The sequence below is a fragment of the Eriocheir sinensis genome, chromosome 39, assembly GCF_024679095.1.
Source record: "Eriocheir sinensis breed Jianghai 21 chromosome 39, ASM2467909v1, whole genome shotgun sequence".
In the NCBI taxonomy this organism is placed as follows: Eukaryota; Metazoa; Arthropoda; class Malacostraca; order Decapoda; family Varunidae; genus Eriocheir; species Eriocheir sinensis.
This window is the reverse complement of record NC_066547.1, coordinates 3,884,823-3,910,820: the sequence shown is the minus strand read 5'-3', so window position 1 is coordinate 3,910,820 and position 25,998 is coordinate 3,884,823. Positions and strand designations below refer to the sequence as shown.

Sequence of the window (25,998 nt, the reverse complement as noted above, 5' to 3'; positions counted from 1 at the left end):
ACCTGTTTTATTCCTCCTTTTTTTTCCTTTCTGTCGCTTCTTATTTGCTTTCTTTCTTATGGTCTCTCTCTATGTAGCTCTCTATACTGATGCTTTTAACTTCTCTCTCTTATTTTCCCATCAATGCTCTCTCTGCTCCCTCCTTTCCGTCTCCTTTCCTCTTTCACTTTCTCTAAAACTCCCTATCTGTTTCATTTATCTCTTCTCCCTCTCTGTCGCTTCTATCTGGTTCCTCTTTTTCATTTTCTCTATCTATTCTGCTTCCTCTTACTTTTCTCTTTCTCCCATGAGCTCTCCACCTTCTCACCCCAGCCTTTCTCCCTCCCTCAATACGTACCCATCACCCTCCCAATCATGACAAGGAACGTGGCTTATGAGGATGAGTCTCGCCGCTGCAACAGGAGGCAGGAGGGAGGGAGAGCCTGAGGGACCGACTACCAAAACACCAACGCCGTGCCTGGGCTGGGAGGGACGCAGGACCAGCTGGGAACTCGCCTCCTCCTGCCCAGGCCGAGACGAGACCGGGGTTCCAAGCACTCCAACGCCATAACAAGACAAGGGGACATGCGTGCACGGAGACAGGTAGATACAGGAGCCGACAGATAGACAGGCAAACAAATGAACGATCAGGCGGATTGGCATACAAAGAGGTGACGTGACTGACAGGTAAGAGGAAATAAAAATGAAAGGTGTAAACGGTGGCAAGGAAAGAGTTAAATGCGCATATTCGAGGTTGAGGTGACCAGTTAAAGGGAATATTGCTTGCCCTTGTCCGCCTCTGTGCTGCGTAGAGACCACCACCACCACCATCGCAAGCATCACCGCCACCACGACCACTACTACCACCACCACAACCACCACTGCCACCACCACCATCACCATCACCAACACAACTACCACCACAACCACCAGCAACACCACCAGTCACCATCTCTAATACCACCATCACTACCACCACCAAAACCATCAACAACAACACAACAAACAAAACAACAAAACAAGAGAAGGAGGAGATGAAGGAGGAGGACAAGGCCGTCTTACTAAAGGGATCGAGACCTCCGAGACCCAACTTCCTGTGCCCCGGCGCGGAAATTCTCCAGCAGCAGAATCATTAATATTATTTTACTGGGTCACCGGCGAGGAGAATTTAATTGGAAGGAGGAGGAGGAGAAGGAGGAGGAGGAAGAGGAAAGATGAGAAGATGGAAAAGGAAAAAGAAAAACAAGATGGAAACGACGAAGGAAGAGGAGGAGGAGGAAGAGGAGGAGGAGGAGGAGGAGGAGGAGGAAAAGAAAGGAAGATTGGGAACGAAAAGAAAGAACACGAGAAAGAAAATAAAAAAAGGAAAACGAAGTAGAGACGATGAAGAAGGAAGAGAAGGAGGAAAATGAAGGAAGAAAGACGGGAACGAAAATGTAGAGGGCGAGAGAAAAAAAAAAAGGAAAAGGAAAATGCGATGGGAACAAAGAAGGTAAAACAGGAGGAAGAATAGGAAGGAAAAAAGTGCATCACGCGGCGTCATAGAAGCAGAACGGAACTGCGGCGGTCACCCTCCGCTACCCACAGCCTGGCATGCGGCAAGGTCAAGACGCCAGCCATGACCCACACTCGGTCACACATTCTCCCAGGTAGTCACACTCGCCCCCATCACTACCCCTCACCCCCTGGTCCCTCACGCCCCTACCTTACCCCCTTCTAACCAACCCCTTCCTTTCCCCTTCATGGTTCATCCTTCATCCACCTTACATCCCCCTTCTATTAACCCCTTCCCTTCCCTTTCACAGCTCCCCTCCTTTCCTTCCCACTCCTTGGTCTCACTCACGTCCCTGCAACCTCCCCCTTTTCCAACCCATCCTTTCCCTTCCCCTTCACAGCTCCCTTCCTCTCCCCTACCACACTGACCCCCCACGTCCCTACCCCCCTTCTAACCATCCCTTCCCTTCTCCTTCATATCCCCCCCTCCCCCTCCTCCTCCTCCTCCTCTCATCTCCCAGAACACACCTGGTGCTCTTCCTCGACGCCTACAGGTAAATTCTAACACCACCGAAGCACTAACAGTATCAACAAACACTTCTCCAGCGCCACTAACCACTCGTCCACTCCCTCGGGCACACACGCACACACACAGCCCCGATCATGCATATCAGTCCCTCCACGCAAGACTCCACTCCCTCCACTACTCCAAGCCTCCTCCTCCACCTCCTCGTCCCACACAGTGCCATAAGCGAGCGCCTCCACACACATTCCCTCCCACACCTCATCACTATCACCTCCACCACCACCACAACCACCCATGGCAACAGTACCTCACTATCATCACAACAACACCAGCCTCAGTGACCTCAAGGGAAAGTGAAGGTGAGCCGGTGATGACTCCACTTCCCTCCTCTCTCCTTCTCTCCTCCTTTCCTCCTCTCCTTCGCGCCTTCCTTCTTTTTCTCTACTTCTCTTTTTCTCTTGTCTTCCTTCTCTCCTTTTACCCCTGTGCTATCTCTCCCTTTGCTCCTATGATCTTCCTCTCTCCTCATTTTCCCTCTCTCTCTCTCTCTCCCTTTTTTCCTCCTCCCATCTCTCTCGCCTTCTTTCCCTCTCCCTTTACTTCTGTTCTCTCCTTTTTGCTCCTATGGTCTCCCTCCCTCCCTTTCTCCCTCCTCTAAGGCTAAAATCAATAAAAATACCTCCTACCTACTAACCACCATCACCACATTCACCATCACCTCCATCACCATCGCTAAAAATGCCAACAAAGACGTAAAAAAGCTATCACCATTGCTATTTACAAGTTTCGCAATCGCCACCACCACCAGTATAAAAAACACCACCACTACTACCACTACCACCAGTAACCCCGGTCCTTCCCCACCACCACCACACGACTACCAACATCTGTGCTCTCTCCTCGCTAACAAAACAGCAGTATATTGGTGTTAAGTTTCAGTATTATGGACAGTGTGTAAATAAATATAGCTGCTGCTGCTACTGCTACTGCTATTATTACCACTACTACTTATATTATTATTACTGTAGTGTGAATGGATGTAGAGTAGTAGTAGTAGTAGTAGTAGTAGTAGTAGTAGTAGTAGTAGTAGTAGAGGAAAAAGAAGAAGAAGAAAAAGAAGTAGAAGCACCTAGGCCATAAGGAAGAATGAGTCCCGGAAGAGTGAACTATAAAACTATAAAAAAATTCACCCGCGTCATCACAGGAAAAGGCCGACCCCAATGCCCTTCGTACACCCTAAACAAGCACAGAGGCCTCAACACACGCACAACACAGATGACACAGACTGATGACAAAACTATATTCAGCCTCTGCCGATGTTTGAAGGCTGGCTGCACCGACCACAAAACAACAAACAAGCGAGTCAGCCAGCACCATTAGCTAACCACCCCCAAACCCCCGACCAGCCACCATTAGTCAAATCAACACTGCAACATTAGCATCCAGAGAAGGCTCCTCTTTACGCAGATTAACCAACAGGGGATTCAAATGAGCAAACACCTTAATTACGAGAGTGTCCTTGTCTTAACCAGGTCGTCGCAAGTTCCTGGAGAGTCAATCAGAAAAAGAAATATTAGTGAAGATGACGCTGATCCGCCAACAAGGGATCCAACACCTTAATATTACGAGAGTGTCCTTGCCTGAAGCAGCCCGTCACAATTTCCTGGAGAGCTGATGAAAAATAAATATCAATGTGTGAGTGGTGATGACAGAATATGAATGATGGTGGTGCTGGTGTGGATGGTGATGAGGATTGTGTAAAGACCCGGAAATGATGATGATGAAAAGATGGTGTTGGTGGTGATAGTGGTGAAAGGCTAGATTCTCTCTCTCCAGGCCTCAAGCACATGAGTTACACCACCATCCCGGCAATTCTGAGGCGCCACACAATTGGATTTACCCGCAATGGCGTTCATATTCAGAGTGAGTCACGATTCAATCAGTCAGAGTTTCACCAGTCCTCAAGAAGCAGGGCGACTGACTACATACACTCCCTCTCATGACTGGCTCCTAGATTGAAGTATGAGGCACATTTTTAGTAGATGAGATGCGGAAGAGGAAGACGAGGAGGAAAAGCGGATATTATCAAACGAAAACACAAAACTGCAGAATGAAGCACAAAGAGTAGATGAGAAGTGAGAGAAGAAAGGAAGAGGAGAATATTATGAAGATGATCTAGAGGAAAACACATAAAATTGCAGAACGAAGCAAAAAAAAAAAAAAATAGATGAGACGCCGAAAAGAAAGGAAAAAAAATAAAACCGGAGATGGTGAAGGAAAAAACACATAAATTTAATCGTCATTTTGAACAGGAAACACAACTAACTAACTAAAGGGGAGCATACGCCAGGGGTGCATCACGTCACTCACTCGCCGACAAAACTGCAAGCAAAATAATAAAACAAAGAAATGGGTGTCTGTCTCTCCGTCTCTCTGTCTATCTGTCTATTGCATGGCCGCTCTAGTGATTAATAAAGGGTCATGGTAGAGTATTAGTGGTCATAACATATGATTTGACCTCACCTCGCGGGGTCATAAGGATTAGAGGGGGGGGGCGGAAAGGGGGGCGCCGAGCCTAGCCTTGACCCCGTCCAATATGACCTTCCAATGGGATCTGCGATAGACTTAAAGTGAGTGAGAGAGAGAGAGAGAGAGAGAGAGAGAGAGATCAGAAACAACCACTGTACTCCATATTTTTCCCCTCTAACTCTTTTCCTTCCTAATCATCCTTTGACCCCATAAGGTTTCGTCCCCAACGGTAATTTGTGAGATAAAAGGGAATTTGTTATGAAAATGCGAAGTTGGCGTGACAGGGGCAGTACCTATAGTAGTGGTGGTGGTAGTGGTGGTGATAGGGGTTATAGAGGATGCCGGTGGTGATGGCGGTGATGGTGGTGACAGACTGAAAGGTAATATAGTGGTGAAAGTGATGGTGGGCCAGTATGGTGATCCTATTGACAGTAATGAGAGGGTCGGTGCTTAATATGTATGATAATGGTGTAGAGAGGTTATGATGATGATGGGGATGGTGATAGTGGAGGTGTGTGAGTGGTGGTGATGACGGAATGCTAATGGTGGTGGTGGTGGTGGTTATTTTGGTGGTAATGGTGTAGATGGTGATGAGGATACGGAAAAGACTAGTAAATGATGTTGGTGGTAATGACTGTGGTGGTGTTGGTGTTGTTGTTGGTGGTGGTGGTGATGATTGCGTTGACGATGACTGATTGACTGACTGAATGTTTTAATCTCTCTCTCTCTCTCTCTCTCTCTCTCTCTCTCTCTCTCTCTCTCTCTCTCTCTCTCTCTCTCTCTCTCTCTCTCTCTCTCTCTCTCTCTCTCTCTCTCTCTCAATTATAGACATGATTAAGAAAAAAAGGAAAAGATTAATGAGATAGTGATGCAACAGAGAGAGAGAGAGAGAGAGAGAGAGAGAGAGAGAGAGAGAGAGAGAGAGAGAGAGAGAGAGAGAGAGAGAGAGAGAGAGAGAGACCCACACCATATTAGCCAACCCCACTTCATAACCTCATGGCAGCAACCTCGATTTTATCCTCCTCATTATCTTCTTCCTTTTTCCTCCTCCTCCTCCTCCTCCTCCTCCTCCTGCTTACTCATTTACTCTTTTAATAACTGAATCTGCTAACGTAAACGGAAAAGGGTACGAGGGAGAGAGAGGGAGAAAGTTAAAGATAGGAAGAGAGAGAGAGGGGAGGAGCGAGGAAGCTAAAGAGAGAGAGAGGCAGAAAAAGAAGAGCTTAGAATCGATGGCCTCAAATTCATAGAAGCATTGCGTGACTTCCTCGCTAACCTTCCTCTCCTATCCCCTGACCGTCTGCCCGCTCTGCCCCGCTTTGCCTTTCCCTCTAAACCTCTATTTCAATCCTCCCGTAGCACCTTCCCTCCTCCTCCTCCTGCCGTGTCTGTTTCTCATCCTCCTCCCAAAAGCTCCTGCGTCCCGCCGCCGCCCAACCTACTGACACACTCTCCTTCGCTGTTTATCATCTGCAGTCCGTGTCACACCCTCGTCAGTCACCGCCATGTGTTTCTTTCTCCTTCTTTCTCCGCCTTTGTCTCCTCGTTCGTTGTTCCTGTCAGTCTGCCTCACCTTTATCGCCCTCGTCTCCTTATTCCTCCTTCTCTCTCTCTCCCTGTCTCTGTCTGTCTGCATAAGGTCTTGTCTCTTTAGCTTAGCCCATGTCGGTGTTAATTGGATGTATCGCCTTTCGCCTCCTGTTTCGTTTGTCAATACCTCGATGCACACTCCTCGTCTTCCTTTCCATCATAACTTTATCCTTACACCCAATAGGTCTCGTCTTCTATGCCCATGTTAGCGTTAATTGGATATATGTTTTGTCGCCTTTCCCCTCCTGTTTCGTTTGTACACACGTTTGTACACACTTCTCGCCTTCCTTTACATCATATACCATAACAATAACGTCCCTTTTTCTCTCTTTCTTCAATTATACCCATTTCGAAAGCTCTCGTCTCCTTCACGAATGTCAGAGTTAGTTGTATATATGTCTTTCTCGTCCCTTTCGTCTCCCTCTTTTACTTGTCAATGGCTCTTCGGTTACCTAATCTATCCGCTCCTTTTACCTCGATACACACTTTTCACCTTCCTCTCCGTCATTTACCATAATCAAAAACATCACTTTCTCTCTCATTCTCCCTCACTTAACACCCATTCCACCGCACCTCGAACTAACCAAATTACACAACACGGCTTCGTAACCACATAATCGATCTCCATCATACAATTAGTTCGAGTGCGGAGCCGAAAACGACCTCGCCGGAGCCTCCCAGTCGGCCCGTAAACACGAGTACGAGGTATTGACCCAACGGGAGCCACTAGCTATTCCGGGTCAGTGACAGGTATAAGAGAGCTGGGTGGGCGGGTAGCGGGCGTCTCGTGATACCTGCGCCTCCCTCTCTTCGGCTATTGAGCGATGAGAGGGAAAGCGACTAGGAGGAGGAGGGGGAGGAGGGTGGTGGTGGCGCAGCGCTAAATAAAGTCACGGATGTTGTAATGATTATGCTGGCGGTGCGGTAATCCTGCTCCCTCTGTTGCTTCTGCTGGTCCGTGAGGGGGAAACTAAACGATCAATTAAGCAGGGGGAAAAAAGAAGAATTAAATAAGGAAGGGAAATTAAGCCTGAGATTGGTGGTAGGGTCTTGTTTTTACTATTATTATTATTATTGTTATTATTATTTTAGCTTATTGTTTGTGGTAGTGGTGGTGGTCGTAGTAGTAGTAGTAGTAGTAGTAGTAGTAGTAGTAGTAGTAGTAAGGAAACAAGCAACATGGGATAGAGAGGAAGAGAAAGAATGCGAGGAAAAGAAAGCAAAAGTGAAAGAAATTGAAAGTGAAAGAGTGGAAGGGAGGAAGAATGAATAAAAAAGGGATTGGAAAACATGAAAGACAAAACAATAAAACAAAATAAAAACAACGGAAGGGAAGAGAAAGAGATAAGAGGAAGAAGGAAGAGAGAGGAAAAAGGGAAAGGGAAAGTAGAAAGAGTAAATAAAAGAAGACATGAAGAACAAAGAGATACACAGAACATGAATAAAGAAAGGGAAAGGAAAAGAGAAAGATAAGAGATAGAAGGGAGGGAGGAGGAATGATAAAGTGAAGGGGAAGGGGGAGGGAGGGAGGGGAGGAGGAGGAGGTACACCCTACATACAAGTCCCTGACATGACCTCAATACAAAGGCAAAGACTGGTCACATGTCAGGTTAGTAAACGGTCCCCCCTCCTCCTCCTCCTCCTCCTCCTCCGTCAGCATATTCCTCATCCTCGCGTCATGTTCTGGACCTCCACGCATTTTCCGGGGAGGAGGAGGAGGAGGAGGAGAAGGAAGAGGAAGGGAAGGAATGAGAAATGAGGACAAAAAACAACAAAAAAAGTGAAAAAAATGAGGGAATTAGGCAAACGAGGTGACGAGAGAGAGAGAGAGAGAGAGAGAGAGAGAGAGAGAGAGAGAGAGAGAGAGAGAGAGAGAGAGAGAGAGAGAGAGAGACAGACAGAGAGACGGAGAGACGGTGAGACAAACATACAGACGCCGGCTCGTAGGTCAACAACACCCACGCCAACAAACTTCATTGATCTTAAAGGTATGTATGTTGCTGGGGAAGGGAGAGAGGAGGAGGAGGAGGAGTAGGAAGAGGACGAGAGGGAGAGGGAGGGGGGGACTCTGAACACGCTTATAGCCATCCAGCAGCCATGCACGAAAACAATTTAGAACACGAGCCAGTCAGACCTTCCACACCAAAGGGCCGAGTGTGGAAGGGTAAGAAACCAACCCACGAAGACACCTATGCAAAGGGCTACACCTAAGGGCCAGTTCGACAGTCCAGCACAGTCATTGCAATCGCCCAAACCAAACGATATTTTCCACAATGATCCGTTATTTCTACTCGGTATACCAGATATTAACCCGGCAGCAGCGACGGGCCAAATTTGTGGCTTTACCGTGTAGCAGCGACGGGCCAAATTTGTGGCTTTACCGTGTAGCAGCGACGGGCCAAATTTGTGGCTTTACCGTGTAGCAGCGACGGGCCAAATTTGTGGCTTTACCGTGTAGCAGCGACGGGCCAAATTTGTGCCATGATATAAACCCCCCAAAATCGATGATGCATAAACCGATCACAAATGCGTTGATATATATAATGAAATGGTGTGCGTAAGTGATGATTTTTTTCTCACTATTCTCGCTCAGAAGGGCCTTTAAGAAACATGATCCCCGCAGGTGCCAGGTAAAAGAGATTTCCTGTGTGGATTCCTAAAATTTCCTACTTTTTTATATCAACGCCAAACACTATATATACAAGGAATTTTCGTCGTATGTTGTGTTTGGTTGGTGAGCTTACAAACTTGCTGCACTGAACTGTATAATTGGCCCTATGACACCAAACAACCAAGGCGGGATAGAGAGGAAGCGAAAGAATGCGAATCACCTAGAGGGCAGCACTAACGAGACAACTCCTATTTAACTCTCACACTAACCTGATAATTGGTAAAAAGGGGACATGTCTCAGCGGAACGTACTGTAATGCAACACTTCAGCCTATCATTACGTGTCAGAAGGAGAATGTACGAAGCCATATCTAATGTTATACTACACCAGGAGCAAGTATAGCCACATAAGGCATATATATAGCCACGTCAAGAGTAAATATAGCCACATCAGGAGCAAGTATAGCCACATAAGAAACAGCATAGTCACATCAGAAGCGAGTATAGCCACATCAGGAGAAAGTATAGCCACATCACGAGCAAGTATAGCCACATCATGAGCAGTATAGCCACATCAGGAGTAAGTATAGCCACATCAGAAGCAAGCATAGCCACATCACGAGCAAGTATAGCCACGTCAGGAGCAAAAGTAAATGCCATGCAGAGTATTTACCTATAGCAAGGGACATAAACATCTGATACCCACTCATGAACGTCCCCTCACCTCGTCACATCATAAACAGTTTACAGGAGGACATTAACCCCCTCATGAACTCTTCTTCGGGAGCGAGGCAATACCCGGGAAACGCCTCCTCAGGGAGCCACAAACACAGACAGGTCACGGAAGGGAAGACTCAGAGGTTCGATTCATATTCTCAACCGCTTTCGGCCCTCACAGTAGATATTTCCAAAGGTCACAGAGGAGATAAGTCGGCGGTGGAGATAAGAAGCTTTGTCAAATTACCACTAGGCTCATAAAACTACCCATGGAAGTACCCACAATAACCTCTACGAAAGCCTCATCAATTGTGGGTGAGTAAGCCCGAAACATTTAAGGCCACAATAGGGCTTTAGTCGGGTTCTCATAAGTGTGTTTCCACGTTCATGGTGCAGAAGCCTTGTCAAACTATCACTAGGCTCATGAAACTACCCATGGAAACGCCCGCAATAACCTCTACGAAAGCCTTATCAAATGTAGGTAAGTAAACCCCGAAATGTTTAAGAATATGGACCAGAAACTTAACTTAGAAGTGTTTAAGGATATTGATCAGAAACTCACCTTCGAAATGTCTAAGTATAGTCGAAATGTTTAAAAATCTCGATCAGAAACTCAACTTCGAAATGTCTAAGTATAGTCGTAACGTTTAAAAATGTCGATCAGAAACTCAACTTCGAAATGCTAAAGAATAAGAGCCTCAGACACTCACCTTCGTTCTGGACTTGAGCCTCTCGACGGCCTGGTTGTCTGCCGGGGACCTGGGCACGCGGGTACTCTGCTCACGGCACCAGCTGATGTGTCGGTCCGCTGCCTTGGGGCCGAAGTGCCGCTCGCAGTGGGGGCAGCGTATGTAGTCTGAGGGCACGTTGGAAGCGGGGTCGTCGTCGTCTGTTGTAAGGAGGATGAATAGCGGCGTGAGGTGGAGGAGGAGGAAGGGGAAAGTGGTGGAGTGGTAAGGGCAGTAGAAAGTTGTGTTAGTTTCGTGAATCTTTTGTTTAGCTGATAATTGCTGGGTTGATAACATAGTTGATAACATTTACATAGTTATAAATATATTCATACTAACAGACTACACATGGATGGAAGATGGGGAGAGGAACGATATGTTGATTTGGGATGAGGAAGAGCAGTAGAAGGTTATGATAGTTTCGTGAATCTTTTGTTTAGCTGATAAATGTTGGGTTGATAATAATTTGTATACAGTTATAAATGTATTCACACTAACGGGCTAAAGAGTAAGAAGGGCGGAAGAAAGGCGTGTTAGCTTAGTATGTCTTTTGTCTAACTAATAATTATTGGTTTGTTAGCATAATTAGCGTCCTATTACAAATTTATTCACACTAGGGGAGGCGGTGTCAGAGTCTCAAGTTCAACGGGGAGGAGGTTCAGAGGAGTTTCGGTCCGCGCCTGTGCCTTTTCAGCCGGATTTCAGTTTTTAAGACTACCAAAAAACCCCACCTACTGAAGACCCAGCCACCCCCGGACTCTGGATTCTAGGATCAAAGATGGCTCTGCTCTGGGAGGGCAGTATGAGCCAAGCCAATGCAAATAAATTATAAACACACTGCGAAGGCGCTGGGCCGACCATCGACCATCAGGGGAAAGAAGGAAAGGACGACCGACCAGATCATCCGGGAAGAAGACCGGCAGCAATGGCTGCAAATAAAAAAAAAAAAAAAAAAAAAAAAACACTAACGGACTAATCTTCACTACCTCACTTCTTTTTGAATCTTGTACATACGTAATTTTCTTGGAGGTTAAGCATAATTCCCTTCTAGACTTCCTTTATAATAGCCGTCGTTTCGTATCGTATAATTTGATGGCTATTCATTAGGGTTATTCACCAATGCTACACGCGAGTCCTATTAGAAGCCCTTAATAGGAACACAACATCTAATCCAAGAACATATACCTCTCCTTTTACATGGATGCTAATGAGTTTTCCAGTAAATGCTCTTTTTCTTCATTTCCTTATCGAGAGCCGTCACGATCTGTTAATTCCTCCTCCTCCTCCTCCTCCTCCTCCTCAGCACTTCCTCTTAACCTTTCTCTTACACGCTTTCTTCCTGTTTTTCTATCGGCATTTTTCTATTGTTTTTCTCTCCACCTACATACTCTCTCCCTCTCTCTCTCTGCAATAACTAACAACACGCTTTCTTCCTCTTTCCCTAACATCACATTTCTCTTGTTTTCTTCCCGCCTACACACACTCTCCCTCTCTCTCTCTGCAACAACTAACACGCTTTCTTCCTCTTATTCTAACATCACATTGCTCTTGTTTTCTCCCCGCCTACACACTCTCTCCAATAACTAACAGTACACTTTATTTCACCCCTTCTCTACAAGCCTTAACTTTTTCTATCATCGCTTTCCTCTTGTTTTCTCTTTGCCCACACACACTCTCTCTCCAGAAACCACTAACGCATTTCATTTCGCTCTTTCTCTACCTAGTTCTCTTTCTTAGCCCGTGAGTCCCGTGAATCAGTGGGGGAAAAAAAGGAGATTATAGCAATTTTGTATAGGTTAAGTTTACAACGAGGAGACATTTGTACAAGCATATATATAGATAGAGTTGAATTAATTATCTTCCAATATACAGTATCAGTACTAATTAATGATATATACTGCACACTTCTCTCCTATGGTTCTTGCTTTTATGTCGTTGGGTGAAGAAAAAAAAACTATTCTCATTATTATTATTTTGGGAAGGTGTATTAATTTTGAAGGTAAGGAGGAGACGCATGGAAAGGTAGAGGGAAAAGACACAGGTAGTAGCACACAGGTAAACGTGATTAAGGTAACAATGAGGTAAAGGTGTATGAGGTAAAGACTTTCTATTTGTTCTGATGTGCGGCGCTTCCTTAAATGCCAACACATGTAAACACTTCCTCTCTCTCTCTCAACACACACGCACACACACACACGTACACCCACCCACACACACACCCACACACCTGTCAACGCACCTCCCACCTACCCCCCTTCGACCACTCACCTGACATGCCCTTTGCTGCCCGGATCGCCCTGAGGAACTCCTTGTGCCTCTCCCGCCATTTCGTCTTGCTCTTCGGGTGATTTTTGACCTCCGCCGCCCTGTTATGGCTCCCGGTCAGGTCAGTTCCTTCCGCCCGCTGCTTGGTGGAGTTGAAGGCCTGCTGGGGCGAGAGGTCAAAGGTCAGGGGGGTTAAAGGCCGGGCCGGGGAAAGCAGTCTAAAGTTGGATTTGTTGTAAAGGTCAAAGAGAGATTGTTTGATGCGGAGGAGAGATTATGAAAAGGTGTGTGTGTGTGTGTGAGAGAGAGAGAGAGAGAGAGAGAGAGAGAGAGAGAGAGAGAGAGAGAGAGAGAGAGAGAGAGAGAGAGAGAGAGAGAGAGAGAGAGAGAGAGAGAGAGAGAGAGAGAGAGAGAGAGACGTAAATAAAGAAAAATGATGACTGGTAGGAAACTCTTAATGATGAAGGAAAGGAGGAAGGGAGGGAAGGAAGGAAGGGAGGGGTGGGCGGGCGGCAAGTCACTGTTGACGCCCACGAAAATCCATTGTTGACACACACACACACACACACACACACACACACACAAAGATAAGGTCGTTGCATGGATATTCTTTGCTATTTTTTTTCTTTTATGTATTCTGCGCATGTGTGTGTGTGTGTGTGTGTGTGTGTGTGTGTGTGTGTGTGTGTGTGTGTGTGTGTGGTGAAAGTGTAGTGTTGACATGACCTTGAACTCCGCCTCCTCCACCTCTTCCTCCTCCTCCACCTCCTCCTCCTCCTCTTCCTCGTCTCCTTTCACTCATTCATCCTCCTTTTCCTTCTTCCTTTTGTTCTATGTTCGAATTTTTAGTCTTCCTTTTTAACATTTTCTTTTCCTTGTTGCATCTCCATCTTCTCTTCTCTTCCTCTTTAATCCTCTGTTTTATTTTCTTCCCCTTTTATTATTTTCTTTTATGCATCCCGTCTCCATCTTTTCTTCCTCTTCCTCTTTATTCCTCTCTCTGTTTTATTTTCTTCCCCTTTATTATTTTCTTTTATTCATCCCATTTCCATCTTCTTCTCTTCCTCTTTAATCTTCTCTCCGTTTTTTCTGCCTTTCTTTTAGCCCCGTTCTCTGTAATCTTCTAACAGGTAAATGCATGTTGATTCTGGTAAATGGTCGCACGAGAGTTAGCTGGAAACCTTGATCTCTTCTTCTTCCTCCTTCTTCTTCCTCCTTCTTCTTCCTCCTCCGCAATTTAATCTTCCCTCCCTCGCCCTCTCTCGGTCTTCCCTCCTCCTCCTCCATTTCCTTCGAGTCATCCATCTCTATTATCTTCTTTTATTATTTTATCCTACTCGCTTTCCTTTCATTTTCTCAATCATTATCTTTCATTATCGTTTTTTTAGTCTTGATTTTATTTTATTTTTCCTCCTGTCTCATTCTTCTTCTTACCCTTTAGTTTCCTCTCCTTCTATTCTATCAATTCTTCTATACCGTGCCTCCTTTTCCTCCTCCTCCTCCTACCTCATTCTTCTCCTTCACTCCTATAGTTTCCTCTCCTTCTATTCTACTTCTATACTGTGTCTCCTTTTTTACTTCTCCTACCTCATTCTTCTTCTTCACCAATAATTTTCTCTCCTATTCTATTTCTTCTATAGTGAGTCTCCTTCTCCTCCTCCTCCTCCTCCTTGTCACTTAAGCCTGTCATCACTCATTCCGTCACTCCCTCATTACCTCACTTACTCATCTACTCACTCATTCACACACTGACATCCTCCTCCCCTTCCTTTCTTCCCTCGCTCCCACTCTCACGCCATTACAAACTCACTCCTCTCACATACACTCACTCACTCCTTGCTTTCTGTCTTCCTTTGCTCTGTTCCTCTTTTCTATCTCACACATTGATTCTCTTTTATCCTTTCTTCCCTCGCTTCTTCATTCCCTTCCTTCCTTCCTTCCTTATCTCCCTTGCTCCCTCACTCACACAATGATTCCTTCCTTCCCTCTCTCCTTTCCCCCGCCCTCTCATTCCCTTCCATTTTTCACTCACTAACTCATCTTTTACTCGTAGATTCCCTCCTTCCATCTTTTCTTCCCTCACATAAAAGTTCACTCCCACTCATCCACTCCCACTCAGTCCCTTGCCCTCTTCCTCCCTCTCTCACTTCCTCGCTCTCTCCCTCACTCCCTCTCTCCCTCATTTATTCACTTTCATTCTTCTTCCTCTCCCTCACCCACCTGGCGTTTCTTCGTGGACAGCTTCTCGCAAACCTTCCTGTGCCGGTCGAGCGCCTGCGGGTTGAAGGTTCTGTTGCATATGGTACAGGGCAGCAGGGTGATGACCTCCTCCTCCGGGTACTCTGAGGGAGGGAGAGAAGAGGGTTTAGAGGAGTGGTGGTGGTGGTGGTGGTGGAGTGAGACGGACAGACACAGACTCTCTCTCGCTCTCTCTATCTGCTGATTAAAAAAGGGACCAAAAAAGTTAGATATTAAAAAAAAGTAATGATGATCGCATGGAAAAGCTGAAATTGACAGGTAAAGTAAAAAGAAAAGAAACTGAGAAATACATACATGCTTTAGAATACATAGACAGACAGGCAGACGGACAGACAGACAGACAGACAGACAGACAAGGACAACCAGACAGATAATAACCATAAACAGACATTACACATAAAAACAAAACAGCAAACAGAGTTATACAGAAAACAGACAAACAAACAGAAAGCCAGGTTCCAGACACACACGTGGGTGGCGAAAGAGAAAATTAGAAAGGAAAAGGAAGTGAAATGGAAACGAAAATCACGGGACGGAAGAGAGTGGGAAGGGAAAGACGAAGATAACCGGAAATTGGGAGAAAAAAGGAAGAGGAAGAGAGAGAAGAGAGAGAGAGAGAGAGAGAGAGAGAGAGAGAGAGAGAGAGAGAGAGAGAGAGAGAGAGAGAGAGAGAGAGAGAGAGAGAGAGAGAGAGAGAGAGAGAGAGAGAGAGAGAGAGAGAGAGAGAGAGAGAGAGAGAGAGAGAGAGAGAGAGAGAGAGAGAGAGAGAGAGAGAGAGAGAGAGAGAGAGAGAGAGAGAGAGAGAGAGAGAAACCAGTTAAAGGTTAAAACATAAATCCGGATTACCACAAAAAAAAAATGACCTCTTGAGGGAGTGTGTGTGTGTGTGTGTGTGTGTGTGTGTATAGCCGCCATTACCTGTACAGCCACAATAACAATAAGAAAAACTATTACCTTGATCGTTAAGTATACAACAGACACTACTACTACTACTACTACTACTACTACTACTACTACTACTACTACTTTCAACTTTAGCATGCCATCAAAATTCCTTCTTTTTCGTATCTAACTTAATTTTGGTCCATTTTTTTCGATCAATACAGAGAGAGAGAGAGAGAGAGAGAGAGAGAGAGAGTAGAGAGGGGTCCTGCAGGGTAATCAGCTGTGCCCTTTATTGTGTGTTTACCCCCATCTGTCGCCATGACGATAGAGGTAAACAGTAACGAGGCTCTTCTTTACCTTACTTTTCTCCCTTTTACCTCTTCTCACATCCTTTCTCTCTTTCCTTGACCCTTCTTCCTTAATCTTCACCCTTCTTCTCCCTTTAAGTTCTCTATCTCACCCTAATCTCCCTTTCTTCCTCTCCCTCATCCTTCATTTCCTATATCTCCCTTAACCTCCCTTGCCATCCATCCTCTACTTCCTCTCCCTTATTTTTCACTTCCTCCATCCTCTACTTCCTCTCCCTTATTTTTCACTTCCTGCCTCCCTCTTCAGTCCTCCTACTTTTCCTTAATCTCCCTTGTCTTCCATTCCTCATTCTTCACTCCCTGTCTCTCCCTTCACGCCCTCTACCTCACCCTAACCTCCCTTTCTTCCTCTCCCCTCACCCTTCAGTCTGTCTCTCCTTTCACGCCTTCTCCCTCCCCTTCCAATCCTCACTAACTCTTTCTCTTTCTTCCCCTTCTCTCCCTCTACCTAACCTTAACCTCCCTCCCCTTCCAATTCTCACTAACTGTCTTTTTCTTTCCCCTTCTCTCCCTCTCCCTTACCTTAACCTCCCTCGCCCTCCATCCATTACTATCCATCTCTCTCTCATCTTTGACTCCCTGCCTCTCTTCACGCCCTCATACTCGTCCTAACCTCCCTCGCCTTCCATCCTTAACATCCTATCTCTTACCCTTCACCCCTCTAGTCTCCCTTCACGCCCTCCCTTTCCTAACCTTCCTCGCCCTCCATCCTAACTCAATGCCTCGCCCTCGCCTTCACTCCCCGCCCCGCCATTTGCTCCCCCTTCTCCCCCTCTAATGCTTCAATGAGACAGCTTACATGGAAGCCGCCGGGAAGGGAGACGGGGTTAAATAGGGTAAGTTCACATAGAGGAAAAGGGCGGAGAGGACAGACGGAGAAGGGGGAATGGAGGTGAGATGTGGTTTTTTTTTTTATCTTCTTCGTTTGTTTTTCAGGATAAACGAGATAAATACATGGTGCAGAGAACTGTATATTTTCGCTTACCTATTCTTCCCTCTGCGTCGACGAAATTAATTGCATAAGAAAAAAGAAAGCGTTAGGTAAATATATATATAAGGTGGAGAGAACTAGATATCTTCGCTCACTGCTCTCCTGTAAACACGAAATCAATTGCATAAGAAAGAGAAAAGAAAGCGTTAGTGTAATCCAAGGTATATTAGTCTTATTTTAACGAGAGGATTTTTTTTTTTTTCTTATTTAATTTTTCACAGTAATCGAGGTAAATACAAGATGAAGAGAACTAGATATTTTCGCTCAATGGTCCCTCTGTAAACACGAACTCAATGGCAAAAGAAAGAGAAAAGAAAGCGTTAGTGTAATCCAAGGCATATTAGTCTTATTTAAACGAGAGGACGGTTTTTTTTTCTTCTTTTATTTGTCAAAGTAATCGAGGCAAATACAAAATGAAAAGGAATATATATTTTCGCTTAATCCTCTCTCTGTAAACACAAGATTTATTAAGAAAACAGAAAAGAAGTAGAGCATCAGTTTAAACCAAGGTATATCATCTCTTTAGCTTAATCCTGGAAGTAACATGTCACTCCTTTTGTTTCAGGTTAATACACTCGTACATAATCTTAGAGAACTATGTCACGTTTGTACCAATTTGCTCAATGGTCCAACATTTAGAGACTGTAATTATTAAAGCAAATGGAGCAACTAGAAGCAAGCTAAATCACTGCCTTGACAACATAACACCTTAATATTTGGACTTGCAAGAGTGTTAGTTGAAATAATTGACCTTTTATATATATTTACTCTTTTAATATAAACATCTAGCACCGGAATGAAAAGAAAGAAATAAGAGAGGAGGTTTTTTTTTTGTGCTTCTCTAACGATATCTTTTGTGTATAAGAAATAAAAAACGATGCAAGGAGAAAGGAAAGCAAAATATAAGACCGGAGCTTTTTCTATGATTCTCTAACGACGTATTTTTGTGGTTAAGAAACAGAATATGAAGCAAGGAGAGAGAAAGGTCACGCCGGGGAATGAAGGGAGTGGAGGAAGCGAGGAAGTGAAACGAAAATAGAAACCGGTGAAATTAAGAGATTACGAAGGATATTAAAGACGATGACGGGGAGAGAGAGAGAGAGAGAGAGAGAGAGAGAGAGAGAGAGAGAGAGAGAGAGAGAGACGTAGACAAGCAGACATGAATTGAAAGATAACGATCAGACAGGCATACAAATCCACACAAATGGCTTACCACACACACACACACACACACACACACACACACACACACACACACACACACAGCGGTCGAAAAAAGTATCACCTCACGTTACAAAAAAAAGAAAAAAAGAAAACAAACATATTAACATTTCTCTAAGGCTTCTCACCTCTTACGAAAGCAAAGAATGACTCGATTATTTGTTTATTTTACTTCTTCCTTCCTTCGTTCGTTCATTCATTTGGAGACATCGCCCATGACCTGTATCCGTCCTGTTGCGTGTCTCTAAATCGCCTTGCTTCCTCTCTCTCTCTCTCTCTCTCTCTCTCTCTCTCTCTCTCTCTCTCTCCTATTATGCAAGATATTTCTGGAGTTGAGAAATTTTGCCGTGTCGAGAGATAAGCAAGAGACATAGCTATTTCTCTCTCTCTCTCTCTCTCTCTCTCTCTCTCTCTCTCTCAAAAGACTCACCTGGAGGAAGCTCTGGAGAAGGCGTCTCTGTGAGGGTCATTTTGAGGGTCTTCTATACCTCGTCTTCAATACCTTTCCCTCTCCTCTCCTTCCTTCTCCTCCCGTCCCTCTGTCACTGCCTCAAGTCCCGTGATATCCTTCCCCCGCCAGAATCTGAGGGGTAGAGAGAGAAGACGTATTAACAGCTGTAGATATCGAAGAAGTGAGAGGTTATATTAGTATCGGCGGCAGTAACAGGAGTAGCGTAGGGAGGATGAGTGCGGACGAGTGTGTGAGTGGGTGATGTCCCTTGGCACGGTGCCCAGCGAGACTACACTTGCACCAGACATAGGTAAGGAATCCTCTGCGTTTGATCATCCTTCCTCTCTCCGAGGGGTTTAGTGTTTGTACCTGTGTATGTGTTTATTGAATTTTACCTCTACTGCTTTGATTTGGTGCTGTTTCGTGGGTAACTGGGTATCTATGGAGGGTAATGTTATTGTAATGGAAAACGAAAGAATAAAGAATGCGTTCGTAATGTGATCATGTGTGTGTGTTTTAAAGTATCAGAAACCCTTATAATTTACGCGAGGCTTCAAAAAATACAATAAATATGAAAACAATGATAATGATAATAGTAAAAATGATGATGAGAAAGAACAAATACAAGAGCAAGAACATAAAGAAAAGCAACAACAGCAACAACCAAAACAAGCAAGAACAAAAAGGAAAACAAGAAGACAATAAATTTCCGAGTATCAAACCATTCTTTTTCTTTCCTTCCAAACCCGACGTCAACAACTCAAGCGATACGTCCTCTCCAGGTTCGCAGGGGAAACTTTTACAGACAAGAGGTGAAACGTGATGACACTCAAGTACCCGCCACGTACGACCCCTCCACGACCCTTGAGGTGCACAAACACTTCTCCTCGGCCCGGGTATATAAGACGTCTCCTCGGGGAAACGCATATACTTGACGGAGGAATAATATCACGTCGCTAAACCACCATGTACAGCAGGGAGAAAAAGTATGTTCAGGCGGCGAGAGTATTTACATAAGAATCGTCTCCTCTAGGGGTTACGTGTGGGCGGTGTTCCTTCTCTTCTCCTCTTCTTTCTCTCTTTCTTTCCACCCTCCAGTTATATTTTATCATCCTCTTCTGACTTGTCCTACTTCTTCTTTTTCCTGCTTCTTTTCGTTCTTTTCTTAAATCTTTCTTTCTCTTTCGCTAACTTCTTCTTTTTCTCCTCCTTCTCTACTTTCTCCTGCTTTATCTCCGTTTTTTCCTCCTCTACTTCCACCTTCGTCCTCCTGCTTCTTCTTCTCTCCTTCCTCCTCTTCTAACTCTTCCTTCTCCTCCTCCTCCTACCCCTCTCTTCCTCCTCTTCCCTTTATTCCACTTCATTCTCCTCCTTCTTCTCCCCTTCCCTCTCCTGGTCCTCATAATCTTCCTTTTACTATAAGAACCTTCTCTCAGCCTTGCGTACGAACACACACACAAAAAAAAACCCCACTATACTATACTACACAGGTAACCCGTTTAGAGAAAATTGAATGAACCGAAGCTAAAAGAAAAGAAGAAGAAGAAGAAGAAGAAGAAGAAGAAGAAGAAGAAGAAGAAGAAGAAGAAGAAGAAGAAGAAGAAGAAGAAGAAGAAGAAAAAGAAGAAGAAGAAGAAGAAAATAGGCTCGCATAGTTTTTCCTTTCTTTCTGTTTAATATATTTTTACTTGCCCTTCATTTTTTTTCTTTGGCACAGATTTTGAAATATGTTGTGGAGCCTTGACCTTTTTCTTACATATTTATTGCCTATTTTACATATAGATAAATAGATAGATAGATAGATAGATAAATAGACAGATAGATAGATAGAAATACAATAGACACCACAAACATTTATGACTCGAGGCCACTGAGGGTTAAACAAAAAGAGGTCGCGGTTCATCCTCCTATACTCCCTTCCATCGTCACCCCCAAACACTGATTATCCTAAGTCAACACCTTCGCTTTTTTACCTATAATCAACCTGCTCATCGTGACTGCATAAAGTGGGCAGCAACATAATTATCATTTTTTACTAATTTACTTGCTTATTTAACTTTACTCCTATACGACCTTACCCAACGGAAGGAAAAAGAACAACTGCAGAACCCTGGTGAAGGAGGGGGAGGAGGAGGAGGAGGAGGAGGAGGAGAGGGGCGCAGGAGGTGGCTTCCAAGGGCGTGACTCTGAGTGAGGAAGACGTAATGATCTAATGAGACCTAATTACAGGCGATTTCACACCTGCCTGGCTGTCTGGGGGAGAGAGAGAGAGAGAGAGAGAGAGAGAGAGAGAGAGAGAGAGAGAGAGAAGGGGGGGGAGTGGTACGACTGAGCGGGCATAAGATAAACAAGTATATAGAGGACAAGGAAAGAATAAGAGAAATGGGGCAAGGGGGGACTGAGAGGGGGAAGGGAGGGGAGGGGCAATAGGCAAAAGGGGGGGGGGATATGGGTAGAGGGGGGAGGGAGGAGGGTATAGGTAGAAGGGGGGGAGGGCAAAGGGCTATACCAACAATACATCTACAATAAACTGAATACAATACGTCGTAGAAGGGACAATAGGGCGTGTGTGGGAGGGTCGTGGGCGGCCATATATACTCGTAGGTGAAGGGCGCGAGGTGTGTGGGCGTGGAAGTGGGCGTGGGAGTGGGCGTGACGGGGACAGGTGTGTGTGTATGTGCGTCTGTATGTGTGTGTGAGGCCGCCCATGCTCGCCAGGCAGGTTACAGGTTACCCTCGCCCACACCACGCCTACAGCTCCTCTCAGACAGGGACAAAGTAGAGGTGTTGAGGAGGGAGGGGGGTTGATATGTGTGTGTTTGTGTGTGTGTGTGTGTGTGTGTGTGTGTGTGTGTGTGTGTGTGTGTGTGTGTGTGTGTGTTAAACTTGACGCCCCTGACAATAAGTGGTAATAATAATAAGCCTCTCTCTCTTCACTACACACACACACACACACACACACACACACACACACACACACACACACACACACACACACACACACACACACACACACACACACACACACACACACACACACACACACACACACACACAGTATGCGGTAATAATTAAGTTACTCCACCCGGCATTAGAGGAACCACGCCCTGCCCTCCACTTCTCCCGTGCCCTCCATTTTTCCATCCACTTCCTTCCACTCACACCTTCTTCACCTACACTCTCTCTCTCTCTCTCTCTCTCTCTCTCTCTCTCTCTCTCTCTCTCTCTCTCTCTCTCTCTCTCTCTGCTGTGACAAGGTACGTAAAATAATATGTATGCACTCACTTAACTAACTATAAAGCACATGAATTTATTTATCTACCTGTCTAGTTTGTTTATCAAGATGTTTATTTACAATCTCTCTCTCTCTCTCTCTCTCTCTCTCTCACCACACGCCCTCGATCGGCCGCCCATTCACTTGCCTTTCTCCAGCTAACCTCATTTTCTTTATTCGGACGTACTACATATTGTTTACATACACGTGGTTCGGCAAACACATACACACACATACATACATACACATACGCTCAACCTATATACCTACACATACACACGCACACGCAAACACAAACAACCTCGAATTCCGTCATTTTCCCTCCTAAGTATAATGTTACGTGGGCGCTCGCGGAACCTACAATTTCGAGGAGGAGCTCACGGGATAGTATTATTATTATTACTATTGTTATTATTATCATTATTTATACTCTCCGCTCAACGCTTGCTGCCTGAGCGCTCACTTTTGCAACAGTCAGGAAATGCCTAAATCACTTTTCACGTTGAGTTATTGCTATAAAAAAAAGGAAAAGAAAAAAGCTTCAACGAGTAACAAGAAATCATCATATGCTGGCACGAGCTTCTCTGCTTCATCTCTCTCTCTCTCTCTCTCTCTCTCTCTCTCTCTCTCTCTCTCTCTCTCTCTCTCTCTCTCTCTCTCATTCACACACAAACACACATACAAACACCTGCTATGCCCTATCTATTAAAAAATGGTGTTTCTATTGGACTTTATCTGTTCAATATATAGTAGGTATTTATACGTTTTTGGTATCTGATAATAAGCGATACGTGTGTGTGTGTGTGTGTGTGTGTGTGTGTGTGTGTGTGTGTGTGTGTGTGTTCAATTATCAGTAAGGAATTGATGAACTTATATAACACAGACGTCATGACAGTGCTGAAGTAATCGTCACCGTCGTCACTATCACCACCACCATCACCCTCACCATTCATAATCACAGCTCCCTGCACCATCAGTCATTGCAGTACGCCATCCCTCAGTTGCCACTTTCACCCTACACTATACCATCACTATAATCACCCATACTTTCATCGTGACCTATCTACCCATCGTAACTCATCTACCCTTCTCATCATCATCATCATCACACTATAATATCCTTCATTCACCCCTTTCATTATACATTACAAACACATCATCACAATCACCATCAATTGTAAGCATCACCACCATCACCATTAAATACATACATACACCATTTGCCTGCAGTTTATCCCACACAATCACTAACCCCTTCGCTAACCATCCTGTCACCACCCTGTCACCACCACCACCGCCACCTCCAGTCACCAGTACCATCACCAGGGGCATCCCTCCCGCACAATCTTGGCAGGGCACTCATCCGCCATCATCCAATTGAGCGGATAACCAAGGGATCCACTGCTCTAAGATTTAACGGTATATCCCCCAGAAACTGTGTGTGTGTGTGTGTGTGTGTGTGTGTGTGTGTGTGTGTGTGTGTGAGAGAGAGAGAGAGAGAGAGAGAGAGAGAGAGAGAGAGAGAGAGAGAGAGAGAGAGAGAGAGAGAGAGAGAGAGAGAGAGAGAGAGAGAGAGAGAGAGAGAGAGTTATGTTGTTGCCATTCCTCTTTTTTTATCTTATTTACATAATATTATCTTATCGTTGTTGCATTGTGTGTGTGTGTGTGTGTGTGTGTGTGTGTGTGTGTGTGTGTGTACGTCTGAATCACGTGGTCAGGAAAGTGTGCAGGAATATAAATTGGGGATAAAAAAAATCGTGTAGTATATTTCTGATACATACTGCCTATTTTTAGATCTAGTACCGAGCTTCTTTAATCAACTTATTATTCTTTGCATTACGCTATGATAGAAATGCGTCGAGGTGACAATTAATTCCCTTCAGGTTATTGAATCGCTGACTGACAGGCGGAACAACTGAACGGCTGACTGGCTGACATGGGCGATTGGCGGTATGACTGTCAAAAACTGCGACAGACTGTGTTGTATTTTTTCAAGTGTTTTAAGTGCCTGGATGATCAAGTGACGGACTGACTCACTCCCTGATGAGCTGAGGCAAACATTAAAAAATATGTTACGTCTTAGCCTTGCAATAAAACGATTAAAAGCTTTCACATTATTAATTTTGGATAAACGTACTTAAAATCAACAATGTGCACGCTTTAGTGTGATAAAGTGCCTTGGAATGTTGTTGGTAGGGGGTGATAGTGTATGTGTGTGTGTGTGTGTGTGTGTGTGTGTGTGTGTGTGCACCAGGAGAGCCGGTTCACCCACGTCAGGCAGCATTACTTTACTCAGTGCCCCCACTCCCATGAGAGAGAGAGAGAGAGAGAGAGAGAGAGAGAGAGAGAGAGAGAGAGAGAGAGAGAGAGAGAGAGAGAGAGAGAGAGAGAGAGAGAGATTCCTACTTCAACACTAATATACCTTGAAAAACCGCAAGGATATAATTATAAGTACGAAGCCTCAGGAGGACAATAAAAAATCTCAGCCTCTCCAATTCGGGTTTTGCCGCAACAGCTAAATGGTAAAAGCTTACTGACTAATGCCTCGCGAGAGTTAACGGGAAACTTGAAAACAAAATATTAATGTTTTTTTTTTCAGTAATTGTACACATTTAAATTTAGTTACTTTATCTATTTTCTTATAATTTCGTCTTTAAATGGCAGTAACATATGTCCAGTTTCTTCCTCTTCTTTATAATTTTTGACCTGCTTCCATAAACTTGAATAAATAAAGATGTGATAATGATAATTATTTATTATTTAACATGATAAGGGATACGAAAACACTCACTGTCTTAATTTAGGACACATATGCAGTCAAGGAATTAGTGAGAATAAATCTATAAACACAAACACTATAATATGACTACAAAACATCCTTCTTCCTGTACTTACTGCGGGAGTCTTGGGTGACGGAGCAGCGAGGGGGCGAATTAATTGAGAGGACTCGTGGGGGCGTTGCTGGGACTTCGCTGGGGCCTCAAGTGTGCGTGGGAGAGGCGGCCACTCGTGTACGGCCTGCAGGGTGCGTGAGAATCAAGGTATGTACCCAGTCGGGTGAGGTGTGGGCATGGATGTATTATGCTCCAGGCGGCGTAGGAGATGTAGAAGCTGAGCACAGATGAGGGACTATGCGTAGGCCTAAGGAGCGGTTATATAGACGGTCAGCCTATAATTCATGTAGGCCCGCGGGAGCTCGATAAACACACCTCATGGCTCTTCCTCGGCGACTACTTCTGTGCTGATTCCGGCCGAGGACCGTTACTGGAGCGCGAAGTCTGCCAGGAAAAGAAAACTCGTGAAGAAAACCCAGTGAAAGTCCTCCACGCACGCACGCACTTTTGTCACACTCGACGCGCTAACACACTTCACGGGGCGGCTCCCTAAATTTCATGAGCGCCTCGCTGTCATGGGCGGCGGAAGGGGACCGATGCGAGTAATGTGATGTTCTGCCTCCTCCTAGCCACTAATAGAAAGATAACATCATTCTCTTCGTGTTATTTCATCATTATACATCGACACACACACGCATGTAACTCACTAGCTGTTAATTAAAAAGAAACGCAAGACAGCAGCTTTCTAGTTACGCCAAGTGTTTGTTCGGAATATTAAATGTTGCTTGCTTCACTTCTCTGGTTCACTTATTCACGCCAAACTGACACAATAAAGAATGTCCAGTCTTTACACTAATCAAATCATCGTGTGTGTAGTATTCACTGTGTTGAGGCTGGGTGAAGCAAGTGGTGATCCGCCCCCCACTCTGGAGCACACGGGGGCGGGGAGGCGAGTGAGCGAGTGTATCTCCTCACTGCCACGGCTGAGGGAGGACTGAGTGGCTGAACTTCTTTCGGCTCTCGGGCCTCGGCACATTCGCCACCGCCTCCTTGCTGCTGGTAGTGAGGATTCCGGGCGGCGCCACACCCGCCAAGGCCGCCAACCAAACAAGAATTCATTAGCTCGCGTGGGATCCCAGGAGCGAGTGACCGGGCCTGCTGTCCACTCCTCACCGTGCTGGCCATTCATTCAAGCGTGGTGGAAAAAGCGAGACACGTTTATCTGTCATTCAGGCAAGGGATGACGTGCTAGAAGGACCGCGGTTAGTCTCATGCAC

General features: G+C 45.1%; 1 protein-coding gene across 12 annotated transcripts in view; it reads right to left on the bottom strand.

Moving 5' to 3' along the window:
• The window catches only part of LOC127008885 (filaggrin-2-like), a 44,811-nt gene that overhangs the window by 17,592 nt on the left and 1,221 nt on the right, over positions 1–25,998 (bottom strand). For 2 of the 12 annotated variants that reach the window (XM_050881330.1, XM_050881331.1), the window contains exons 2-6: positions 24,783–25,165; positions 18,593–18,745; positions 14,659–14,780; positions 12,442–12,601; positions 10,156–10,334 (exon numbers count right to left, since the gene is read on the bottom strand). In XM_050881330.1, the coding sequence (XP_050737287.1) occupies positions 10,156–10,334; positions 12,442–12,601; positions 14,659–14,780; positions 18,593–18,632 (501 nt within the window). In that variant the 5' untranslated portion in view covers positions 18,633–18,745; positions 24,783–25,165. Of the gene's footprint in view, positions 1–337; positions 1,153–2,001; positions 2,178–10,155; positions 10,335–12,441; positions 12,602–14,658; positions 14,781–18,592; positions 18,746–24,782; positions 25,993–25,998 lie in introns of those variants that run through there. The other 10 variants (XM_050881326.1, XM_050881329.1, XM_050881327.1 and 7 more) reach the window with 10 other exon arrangements.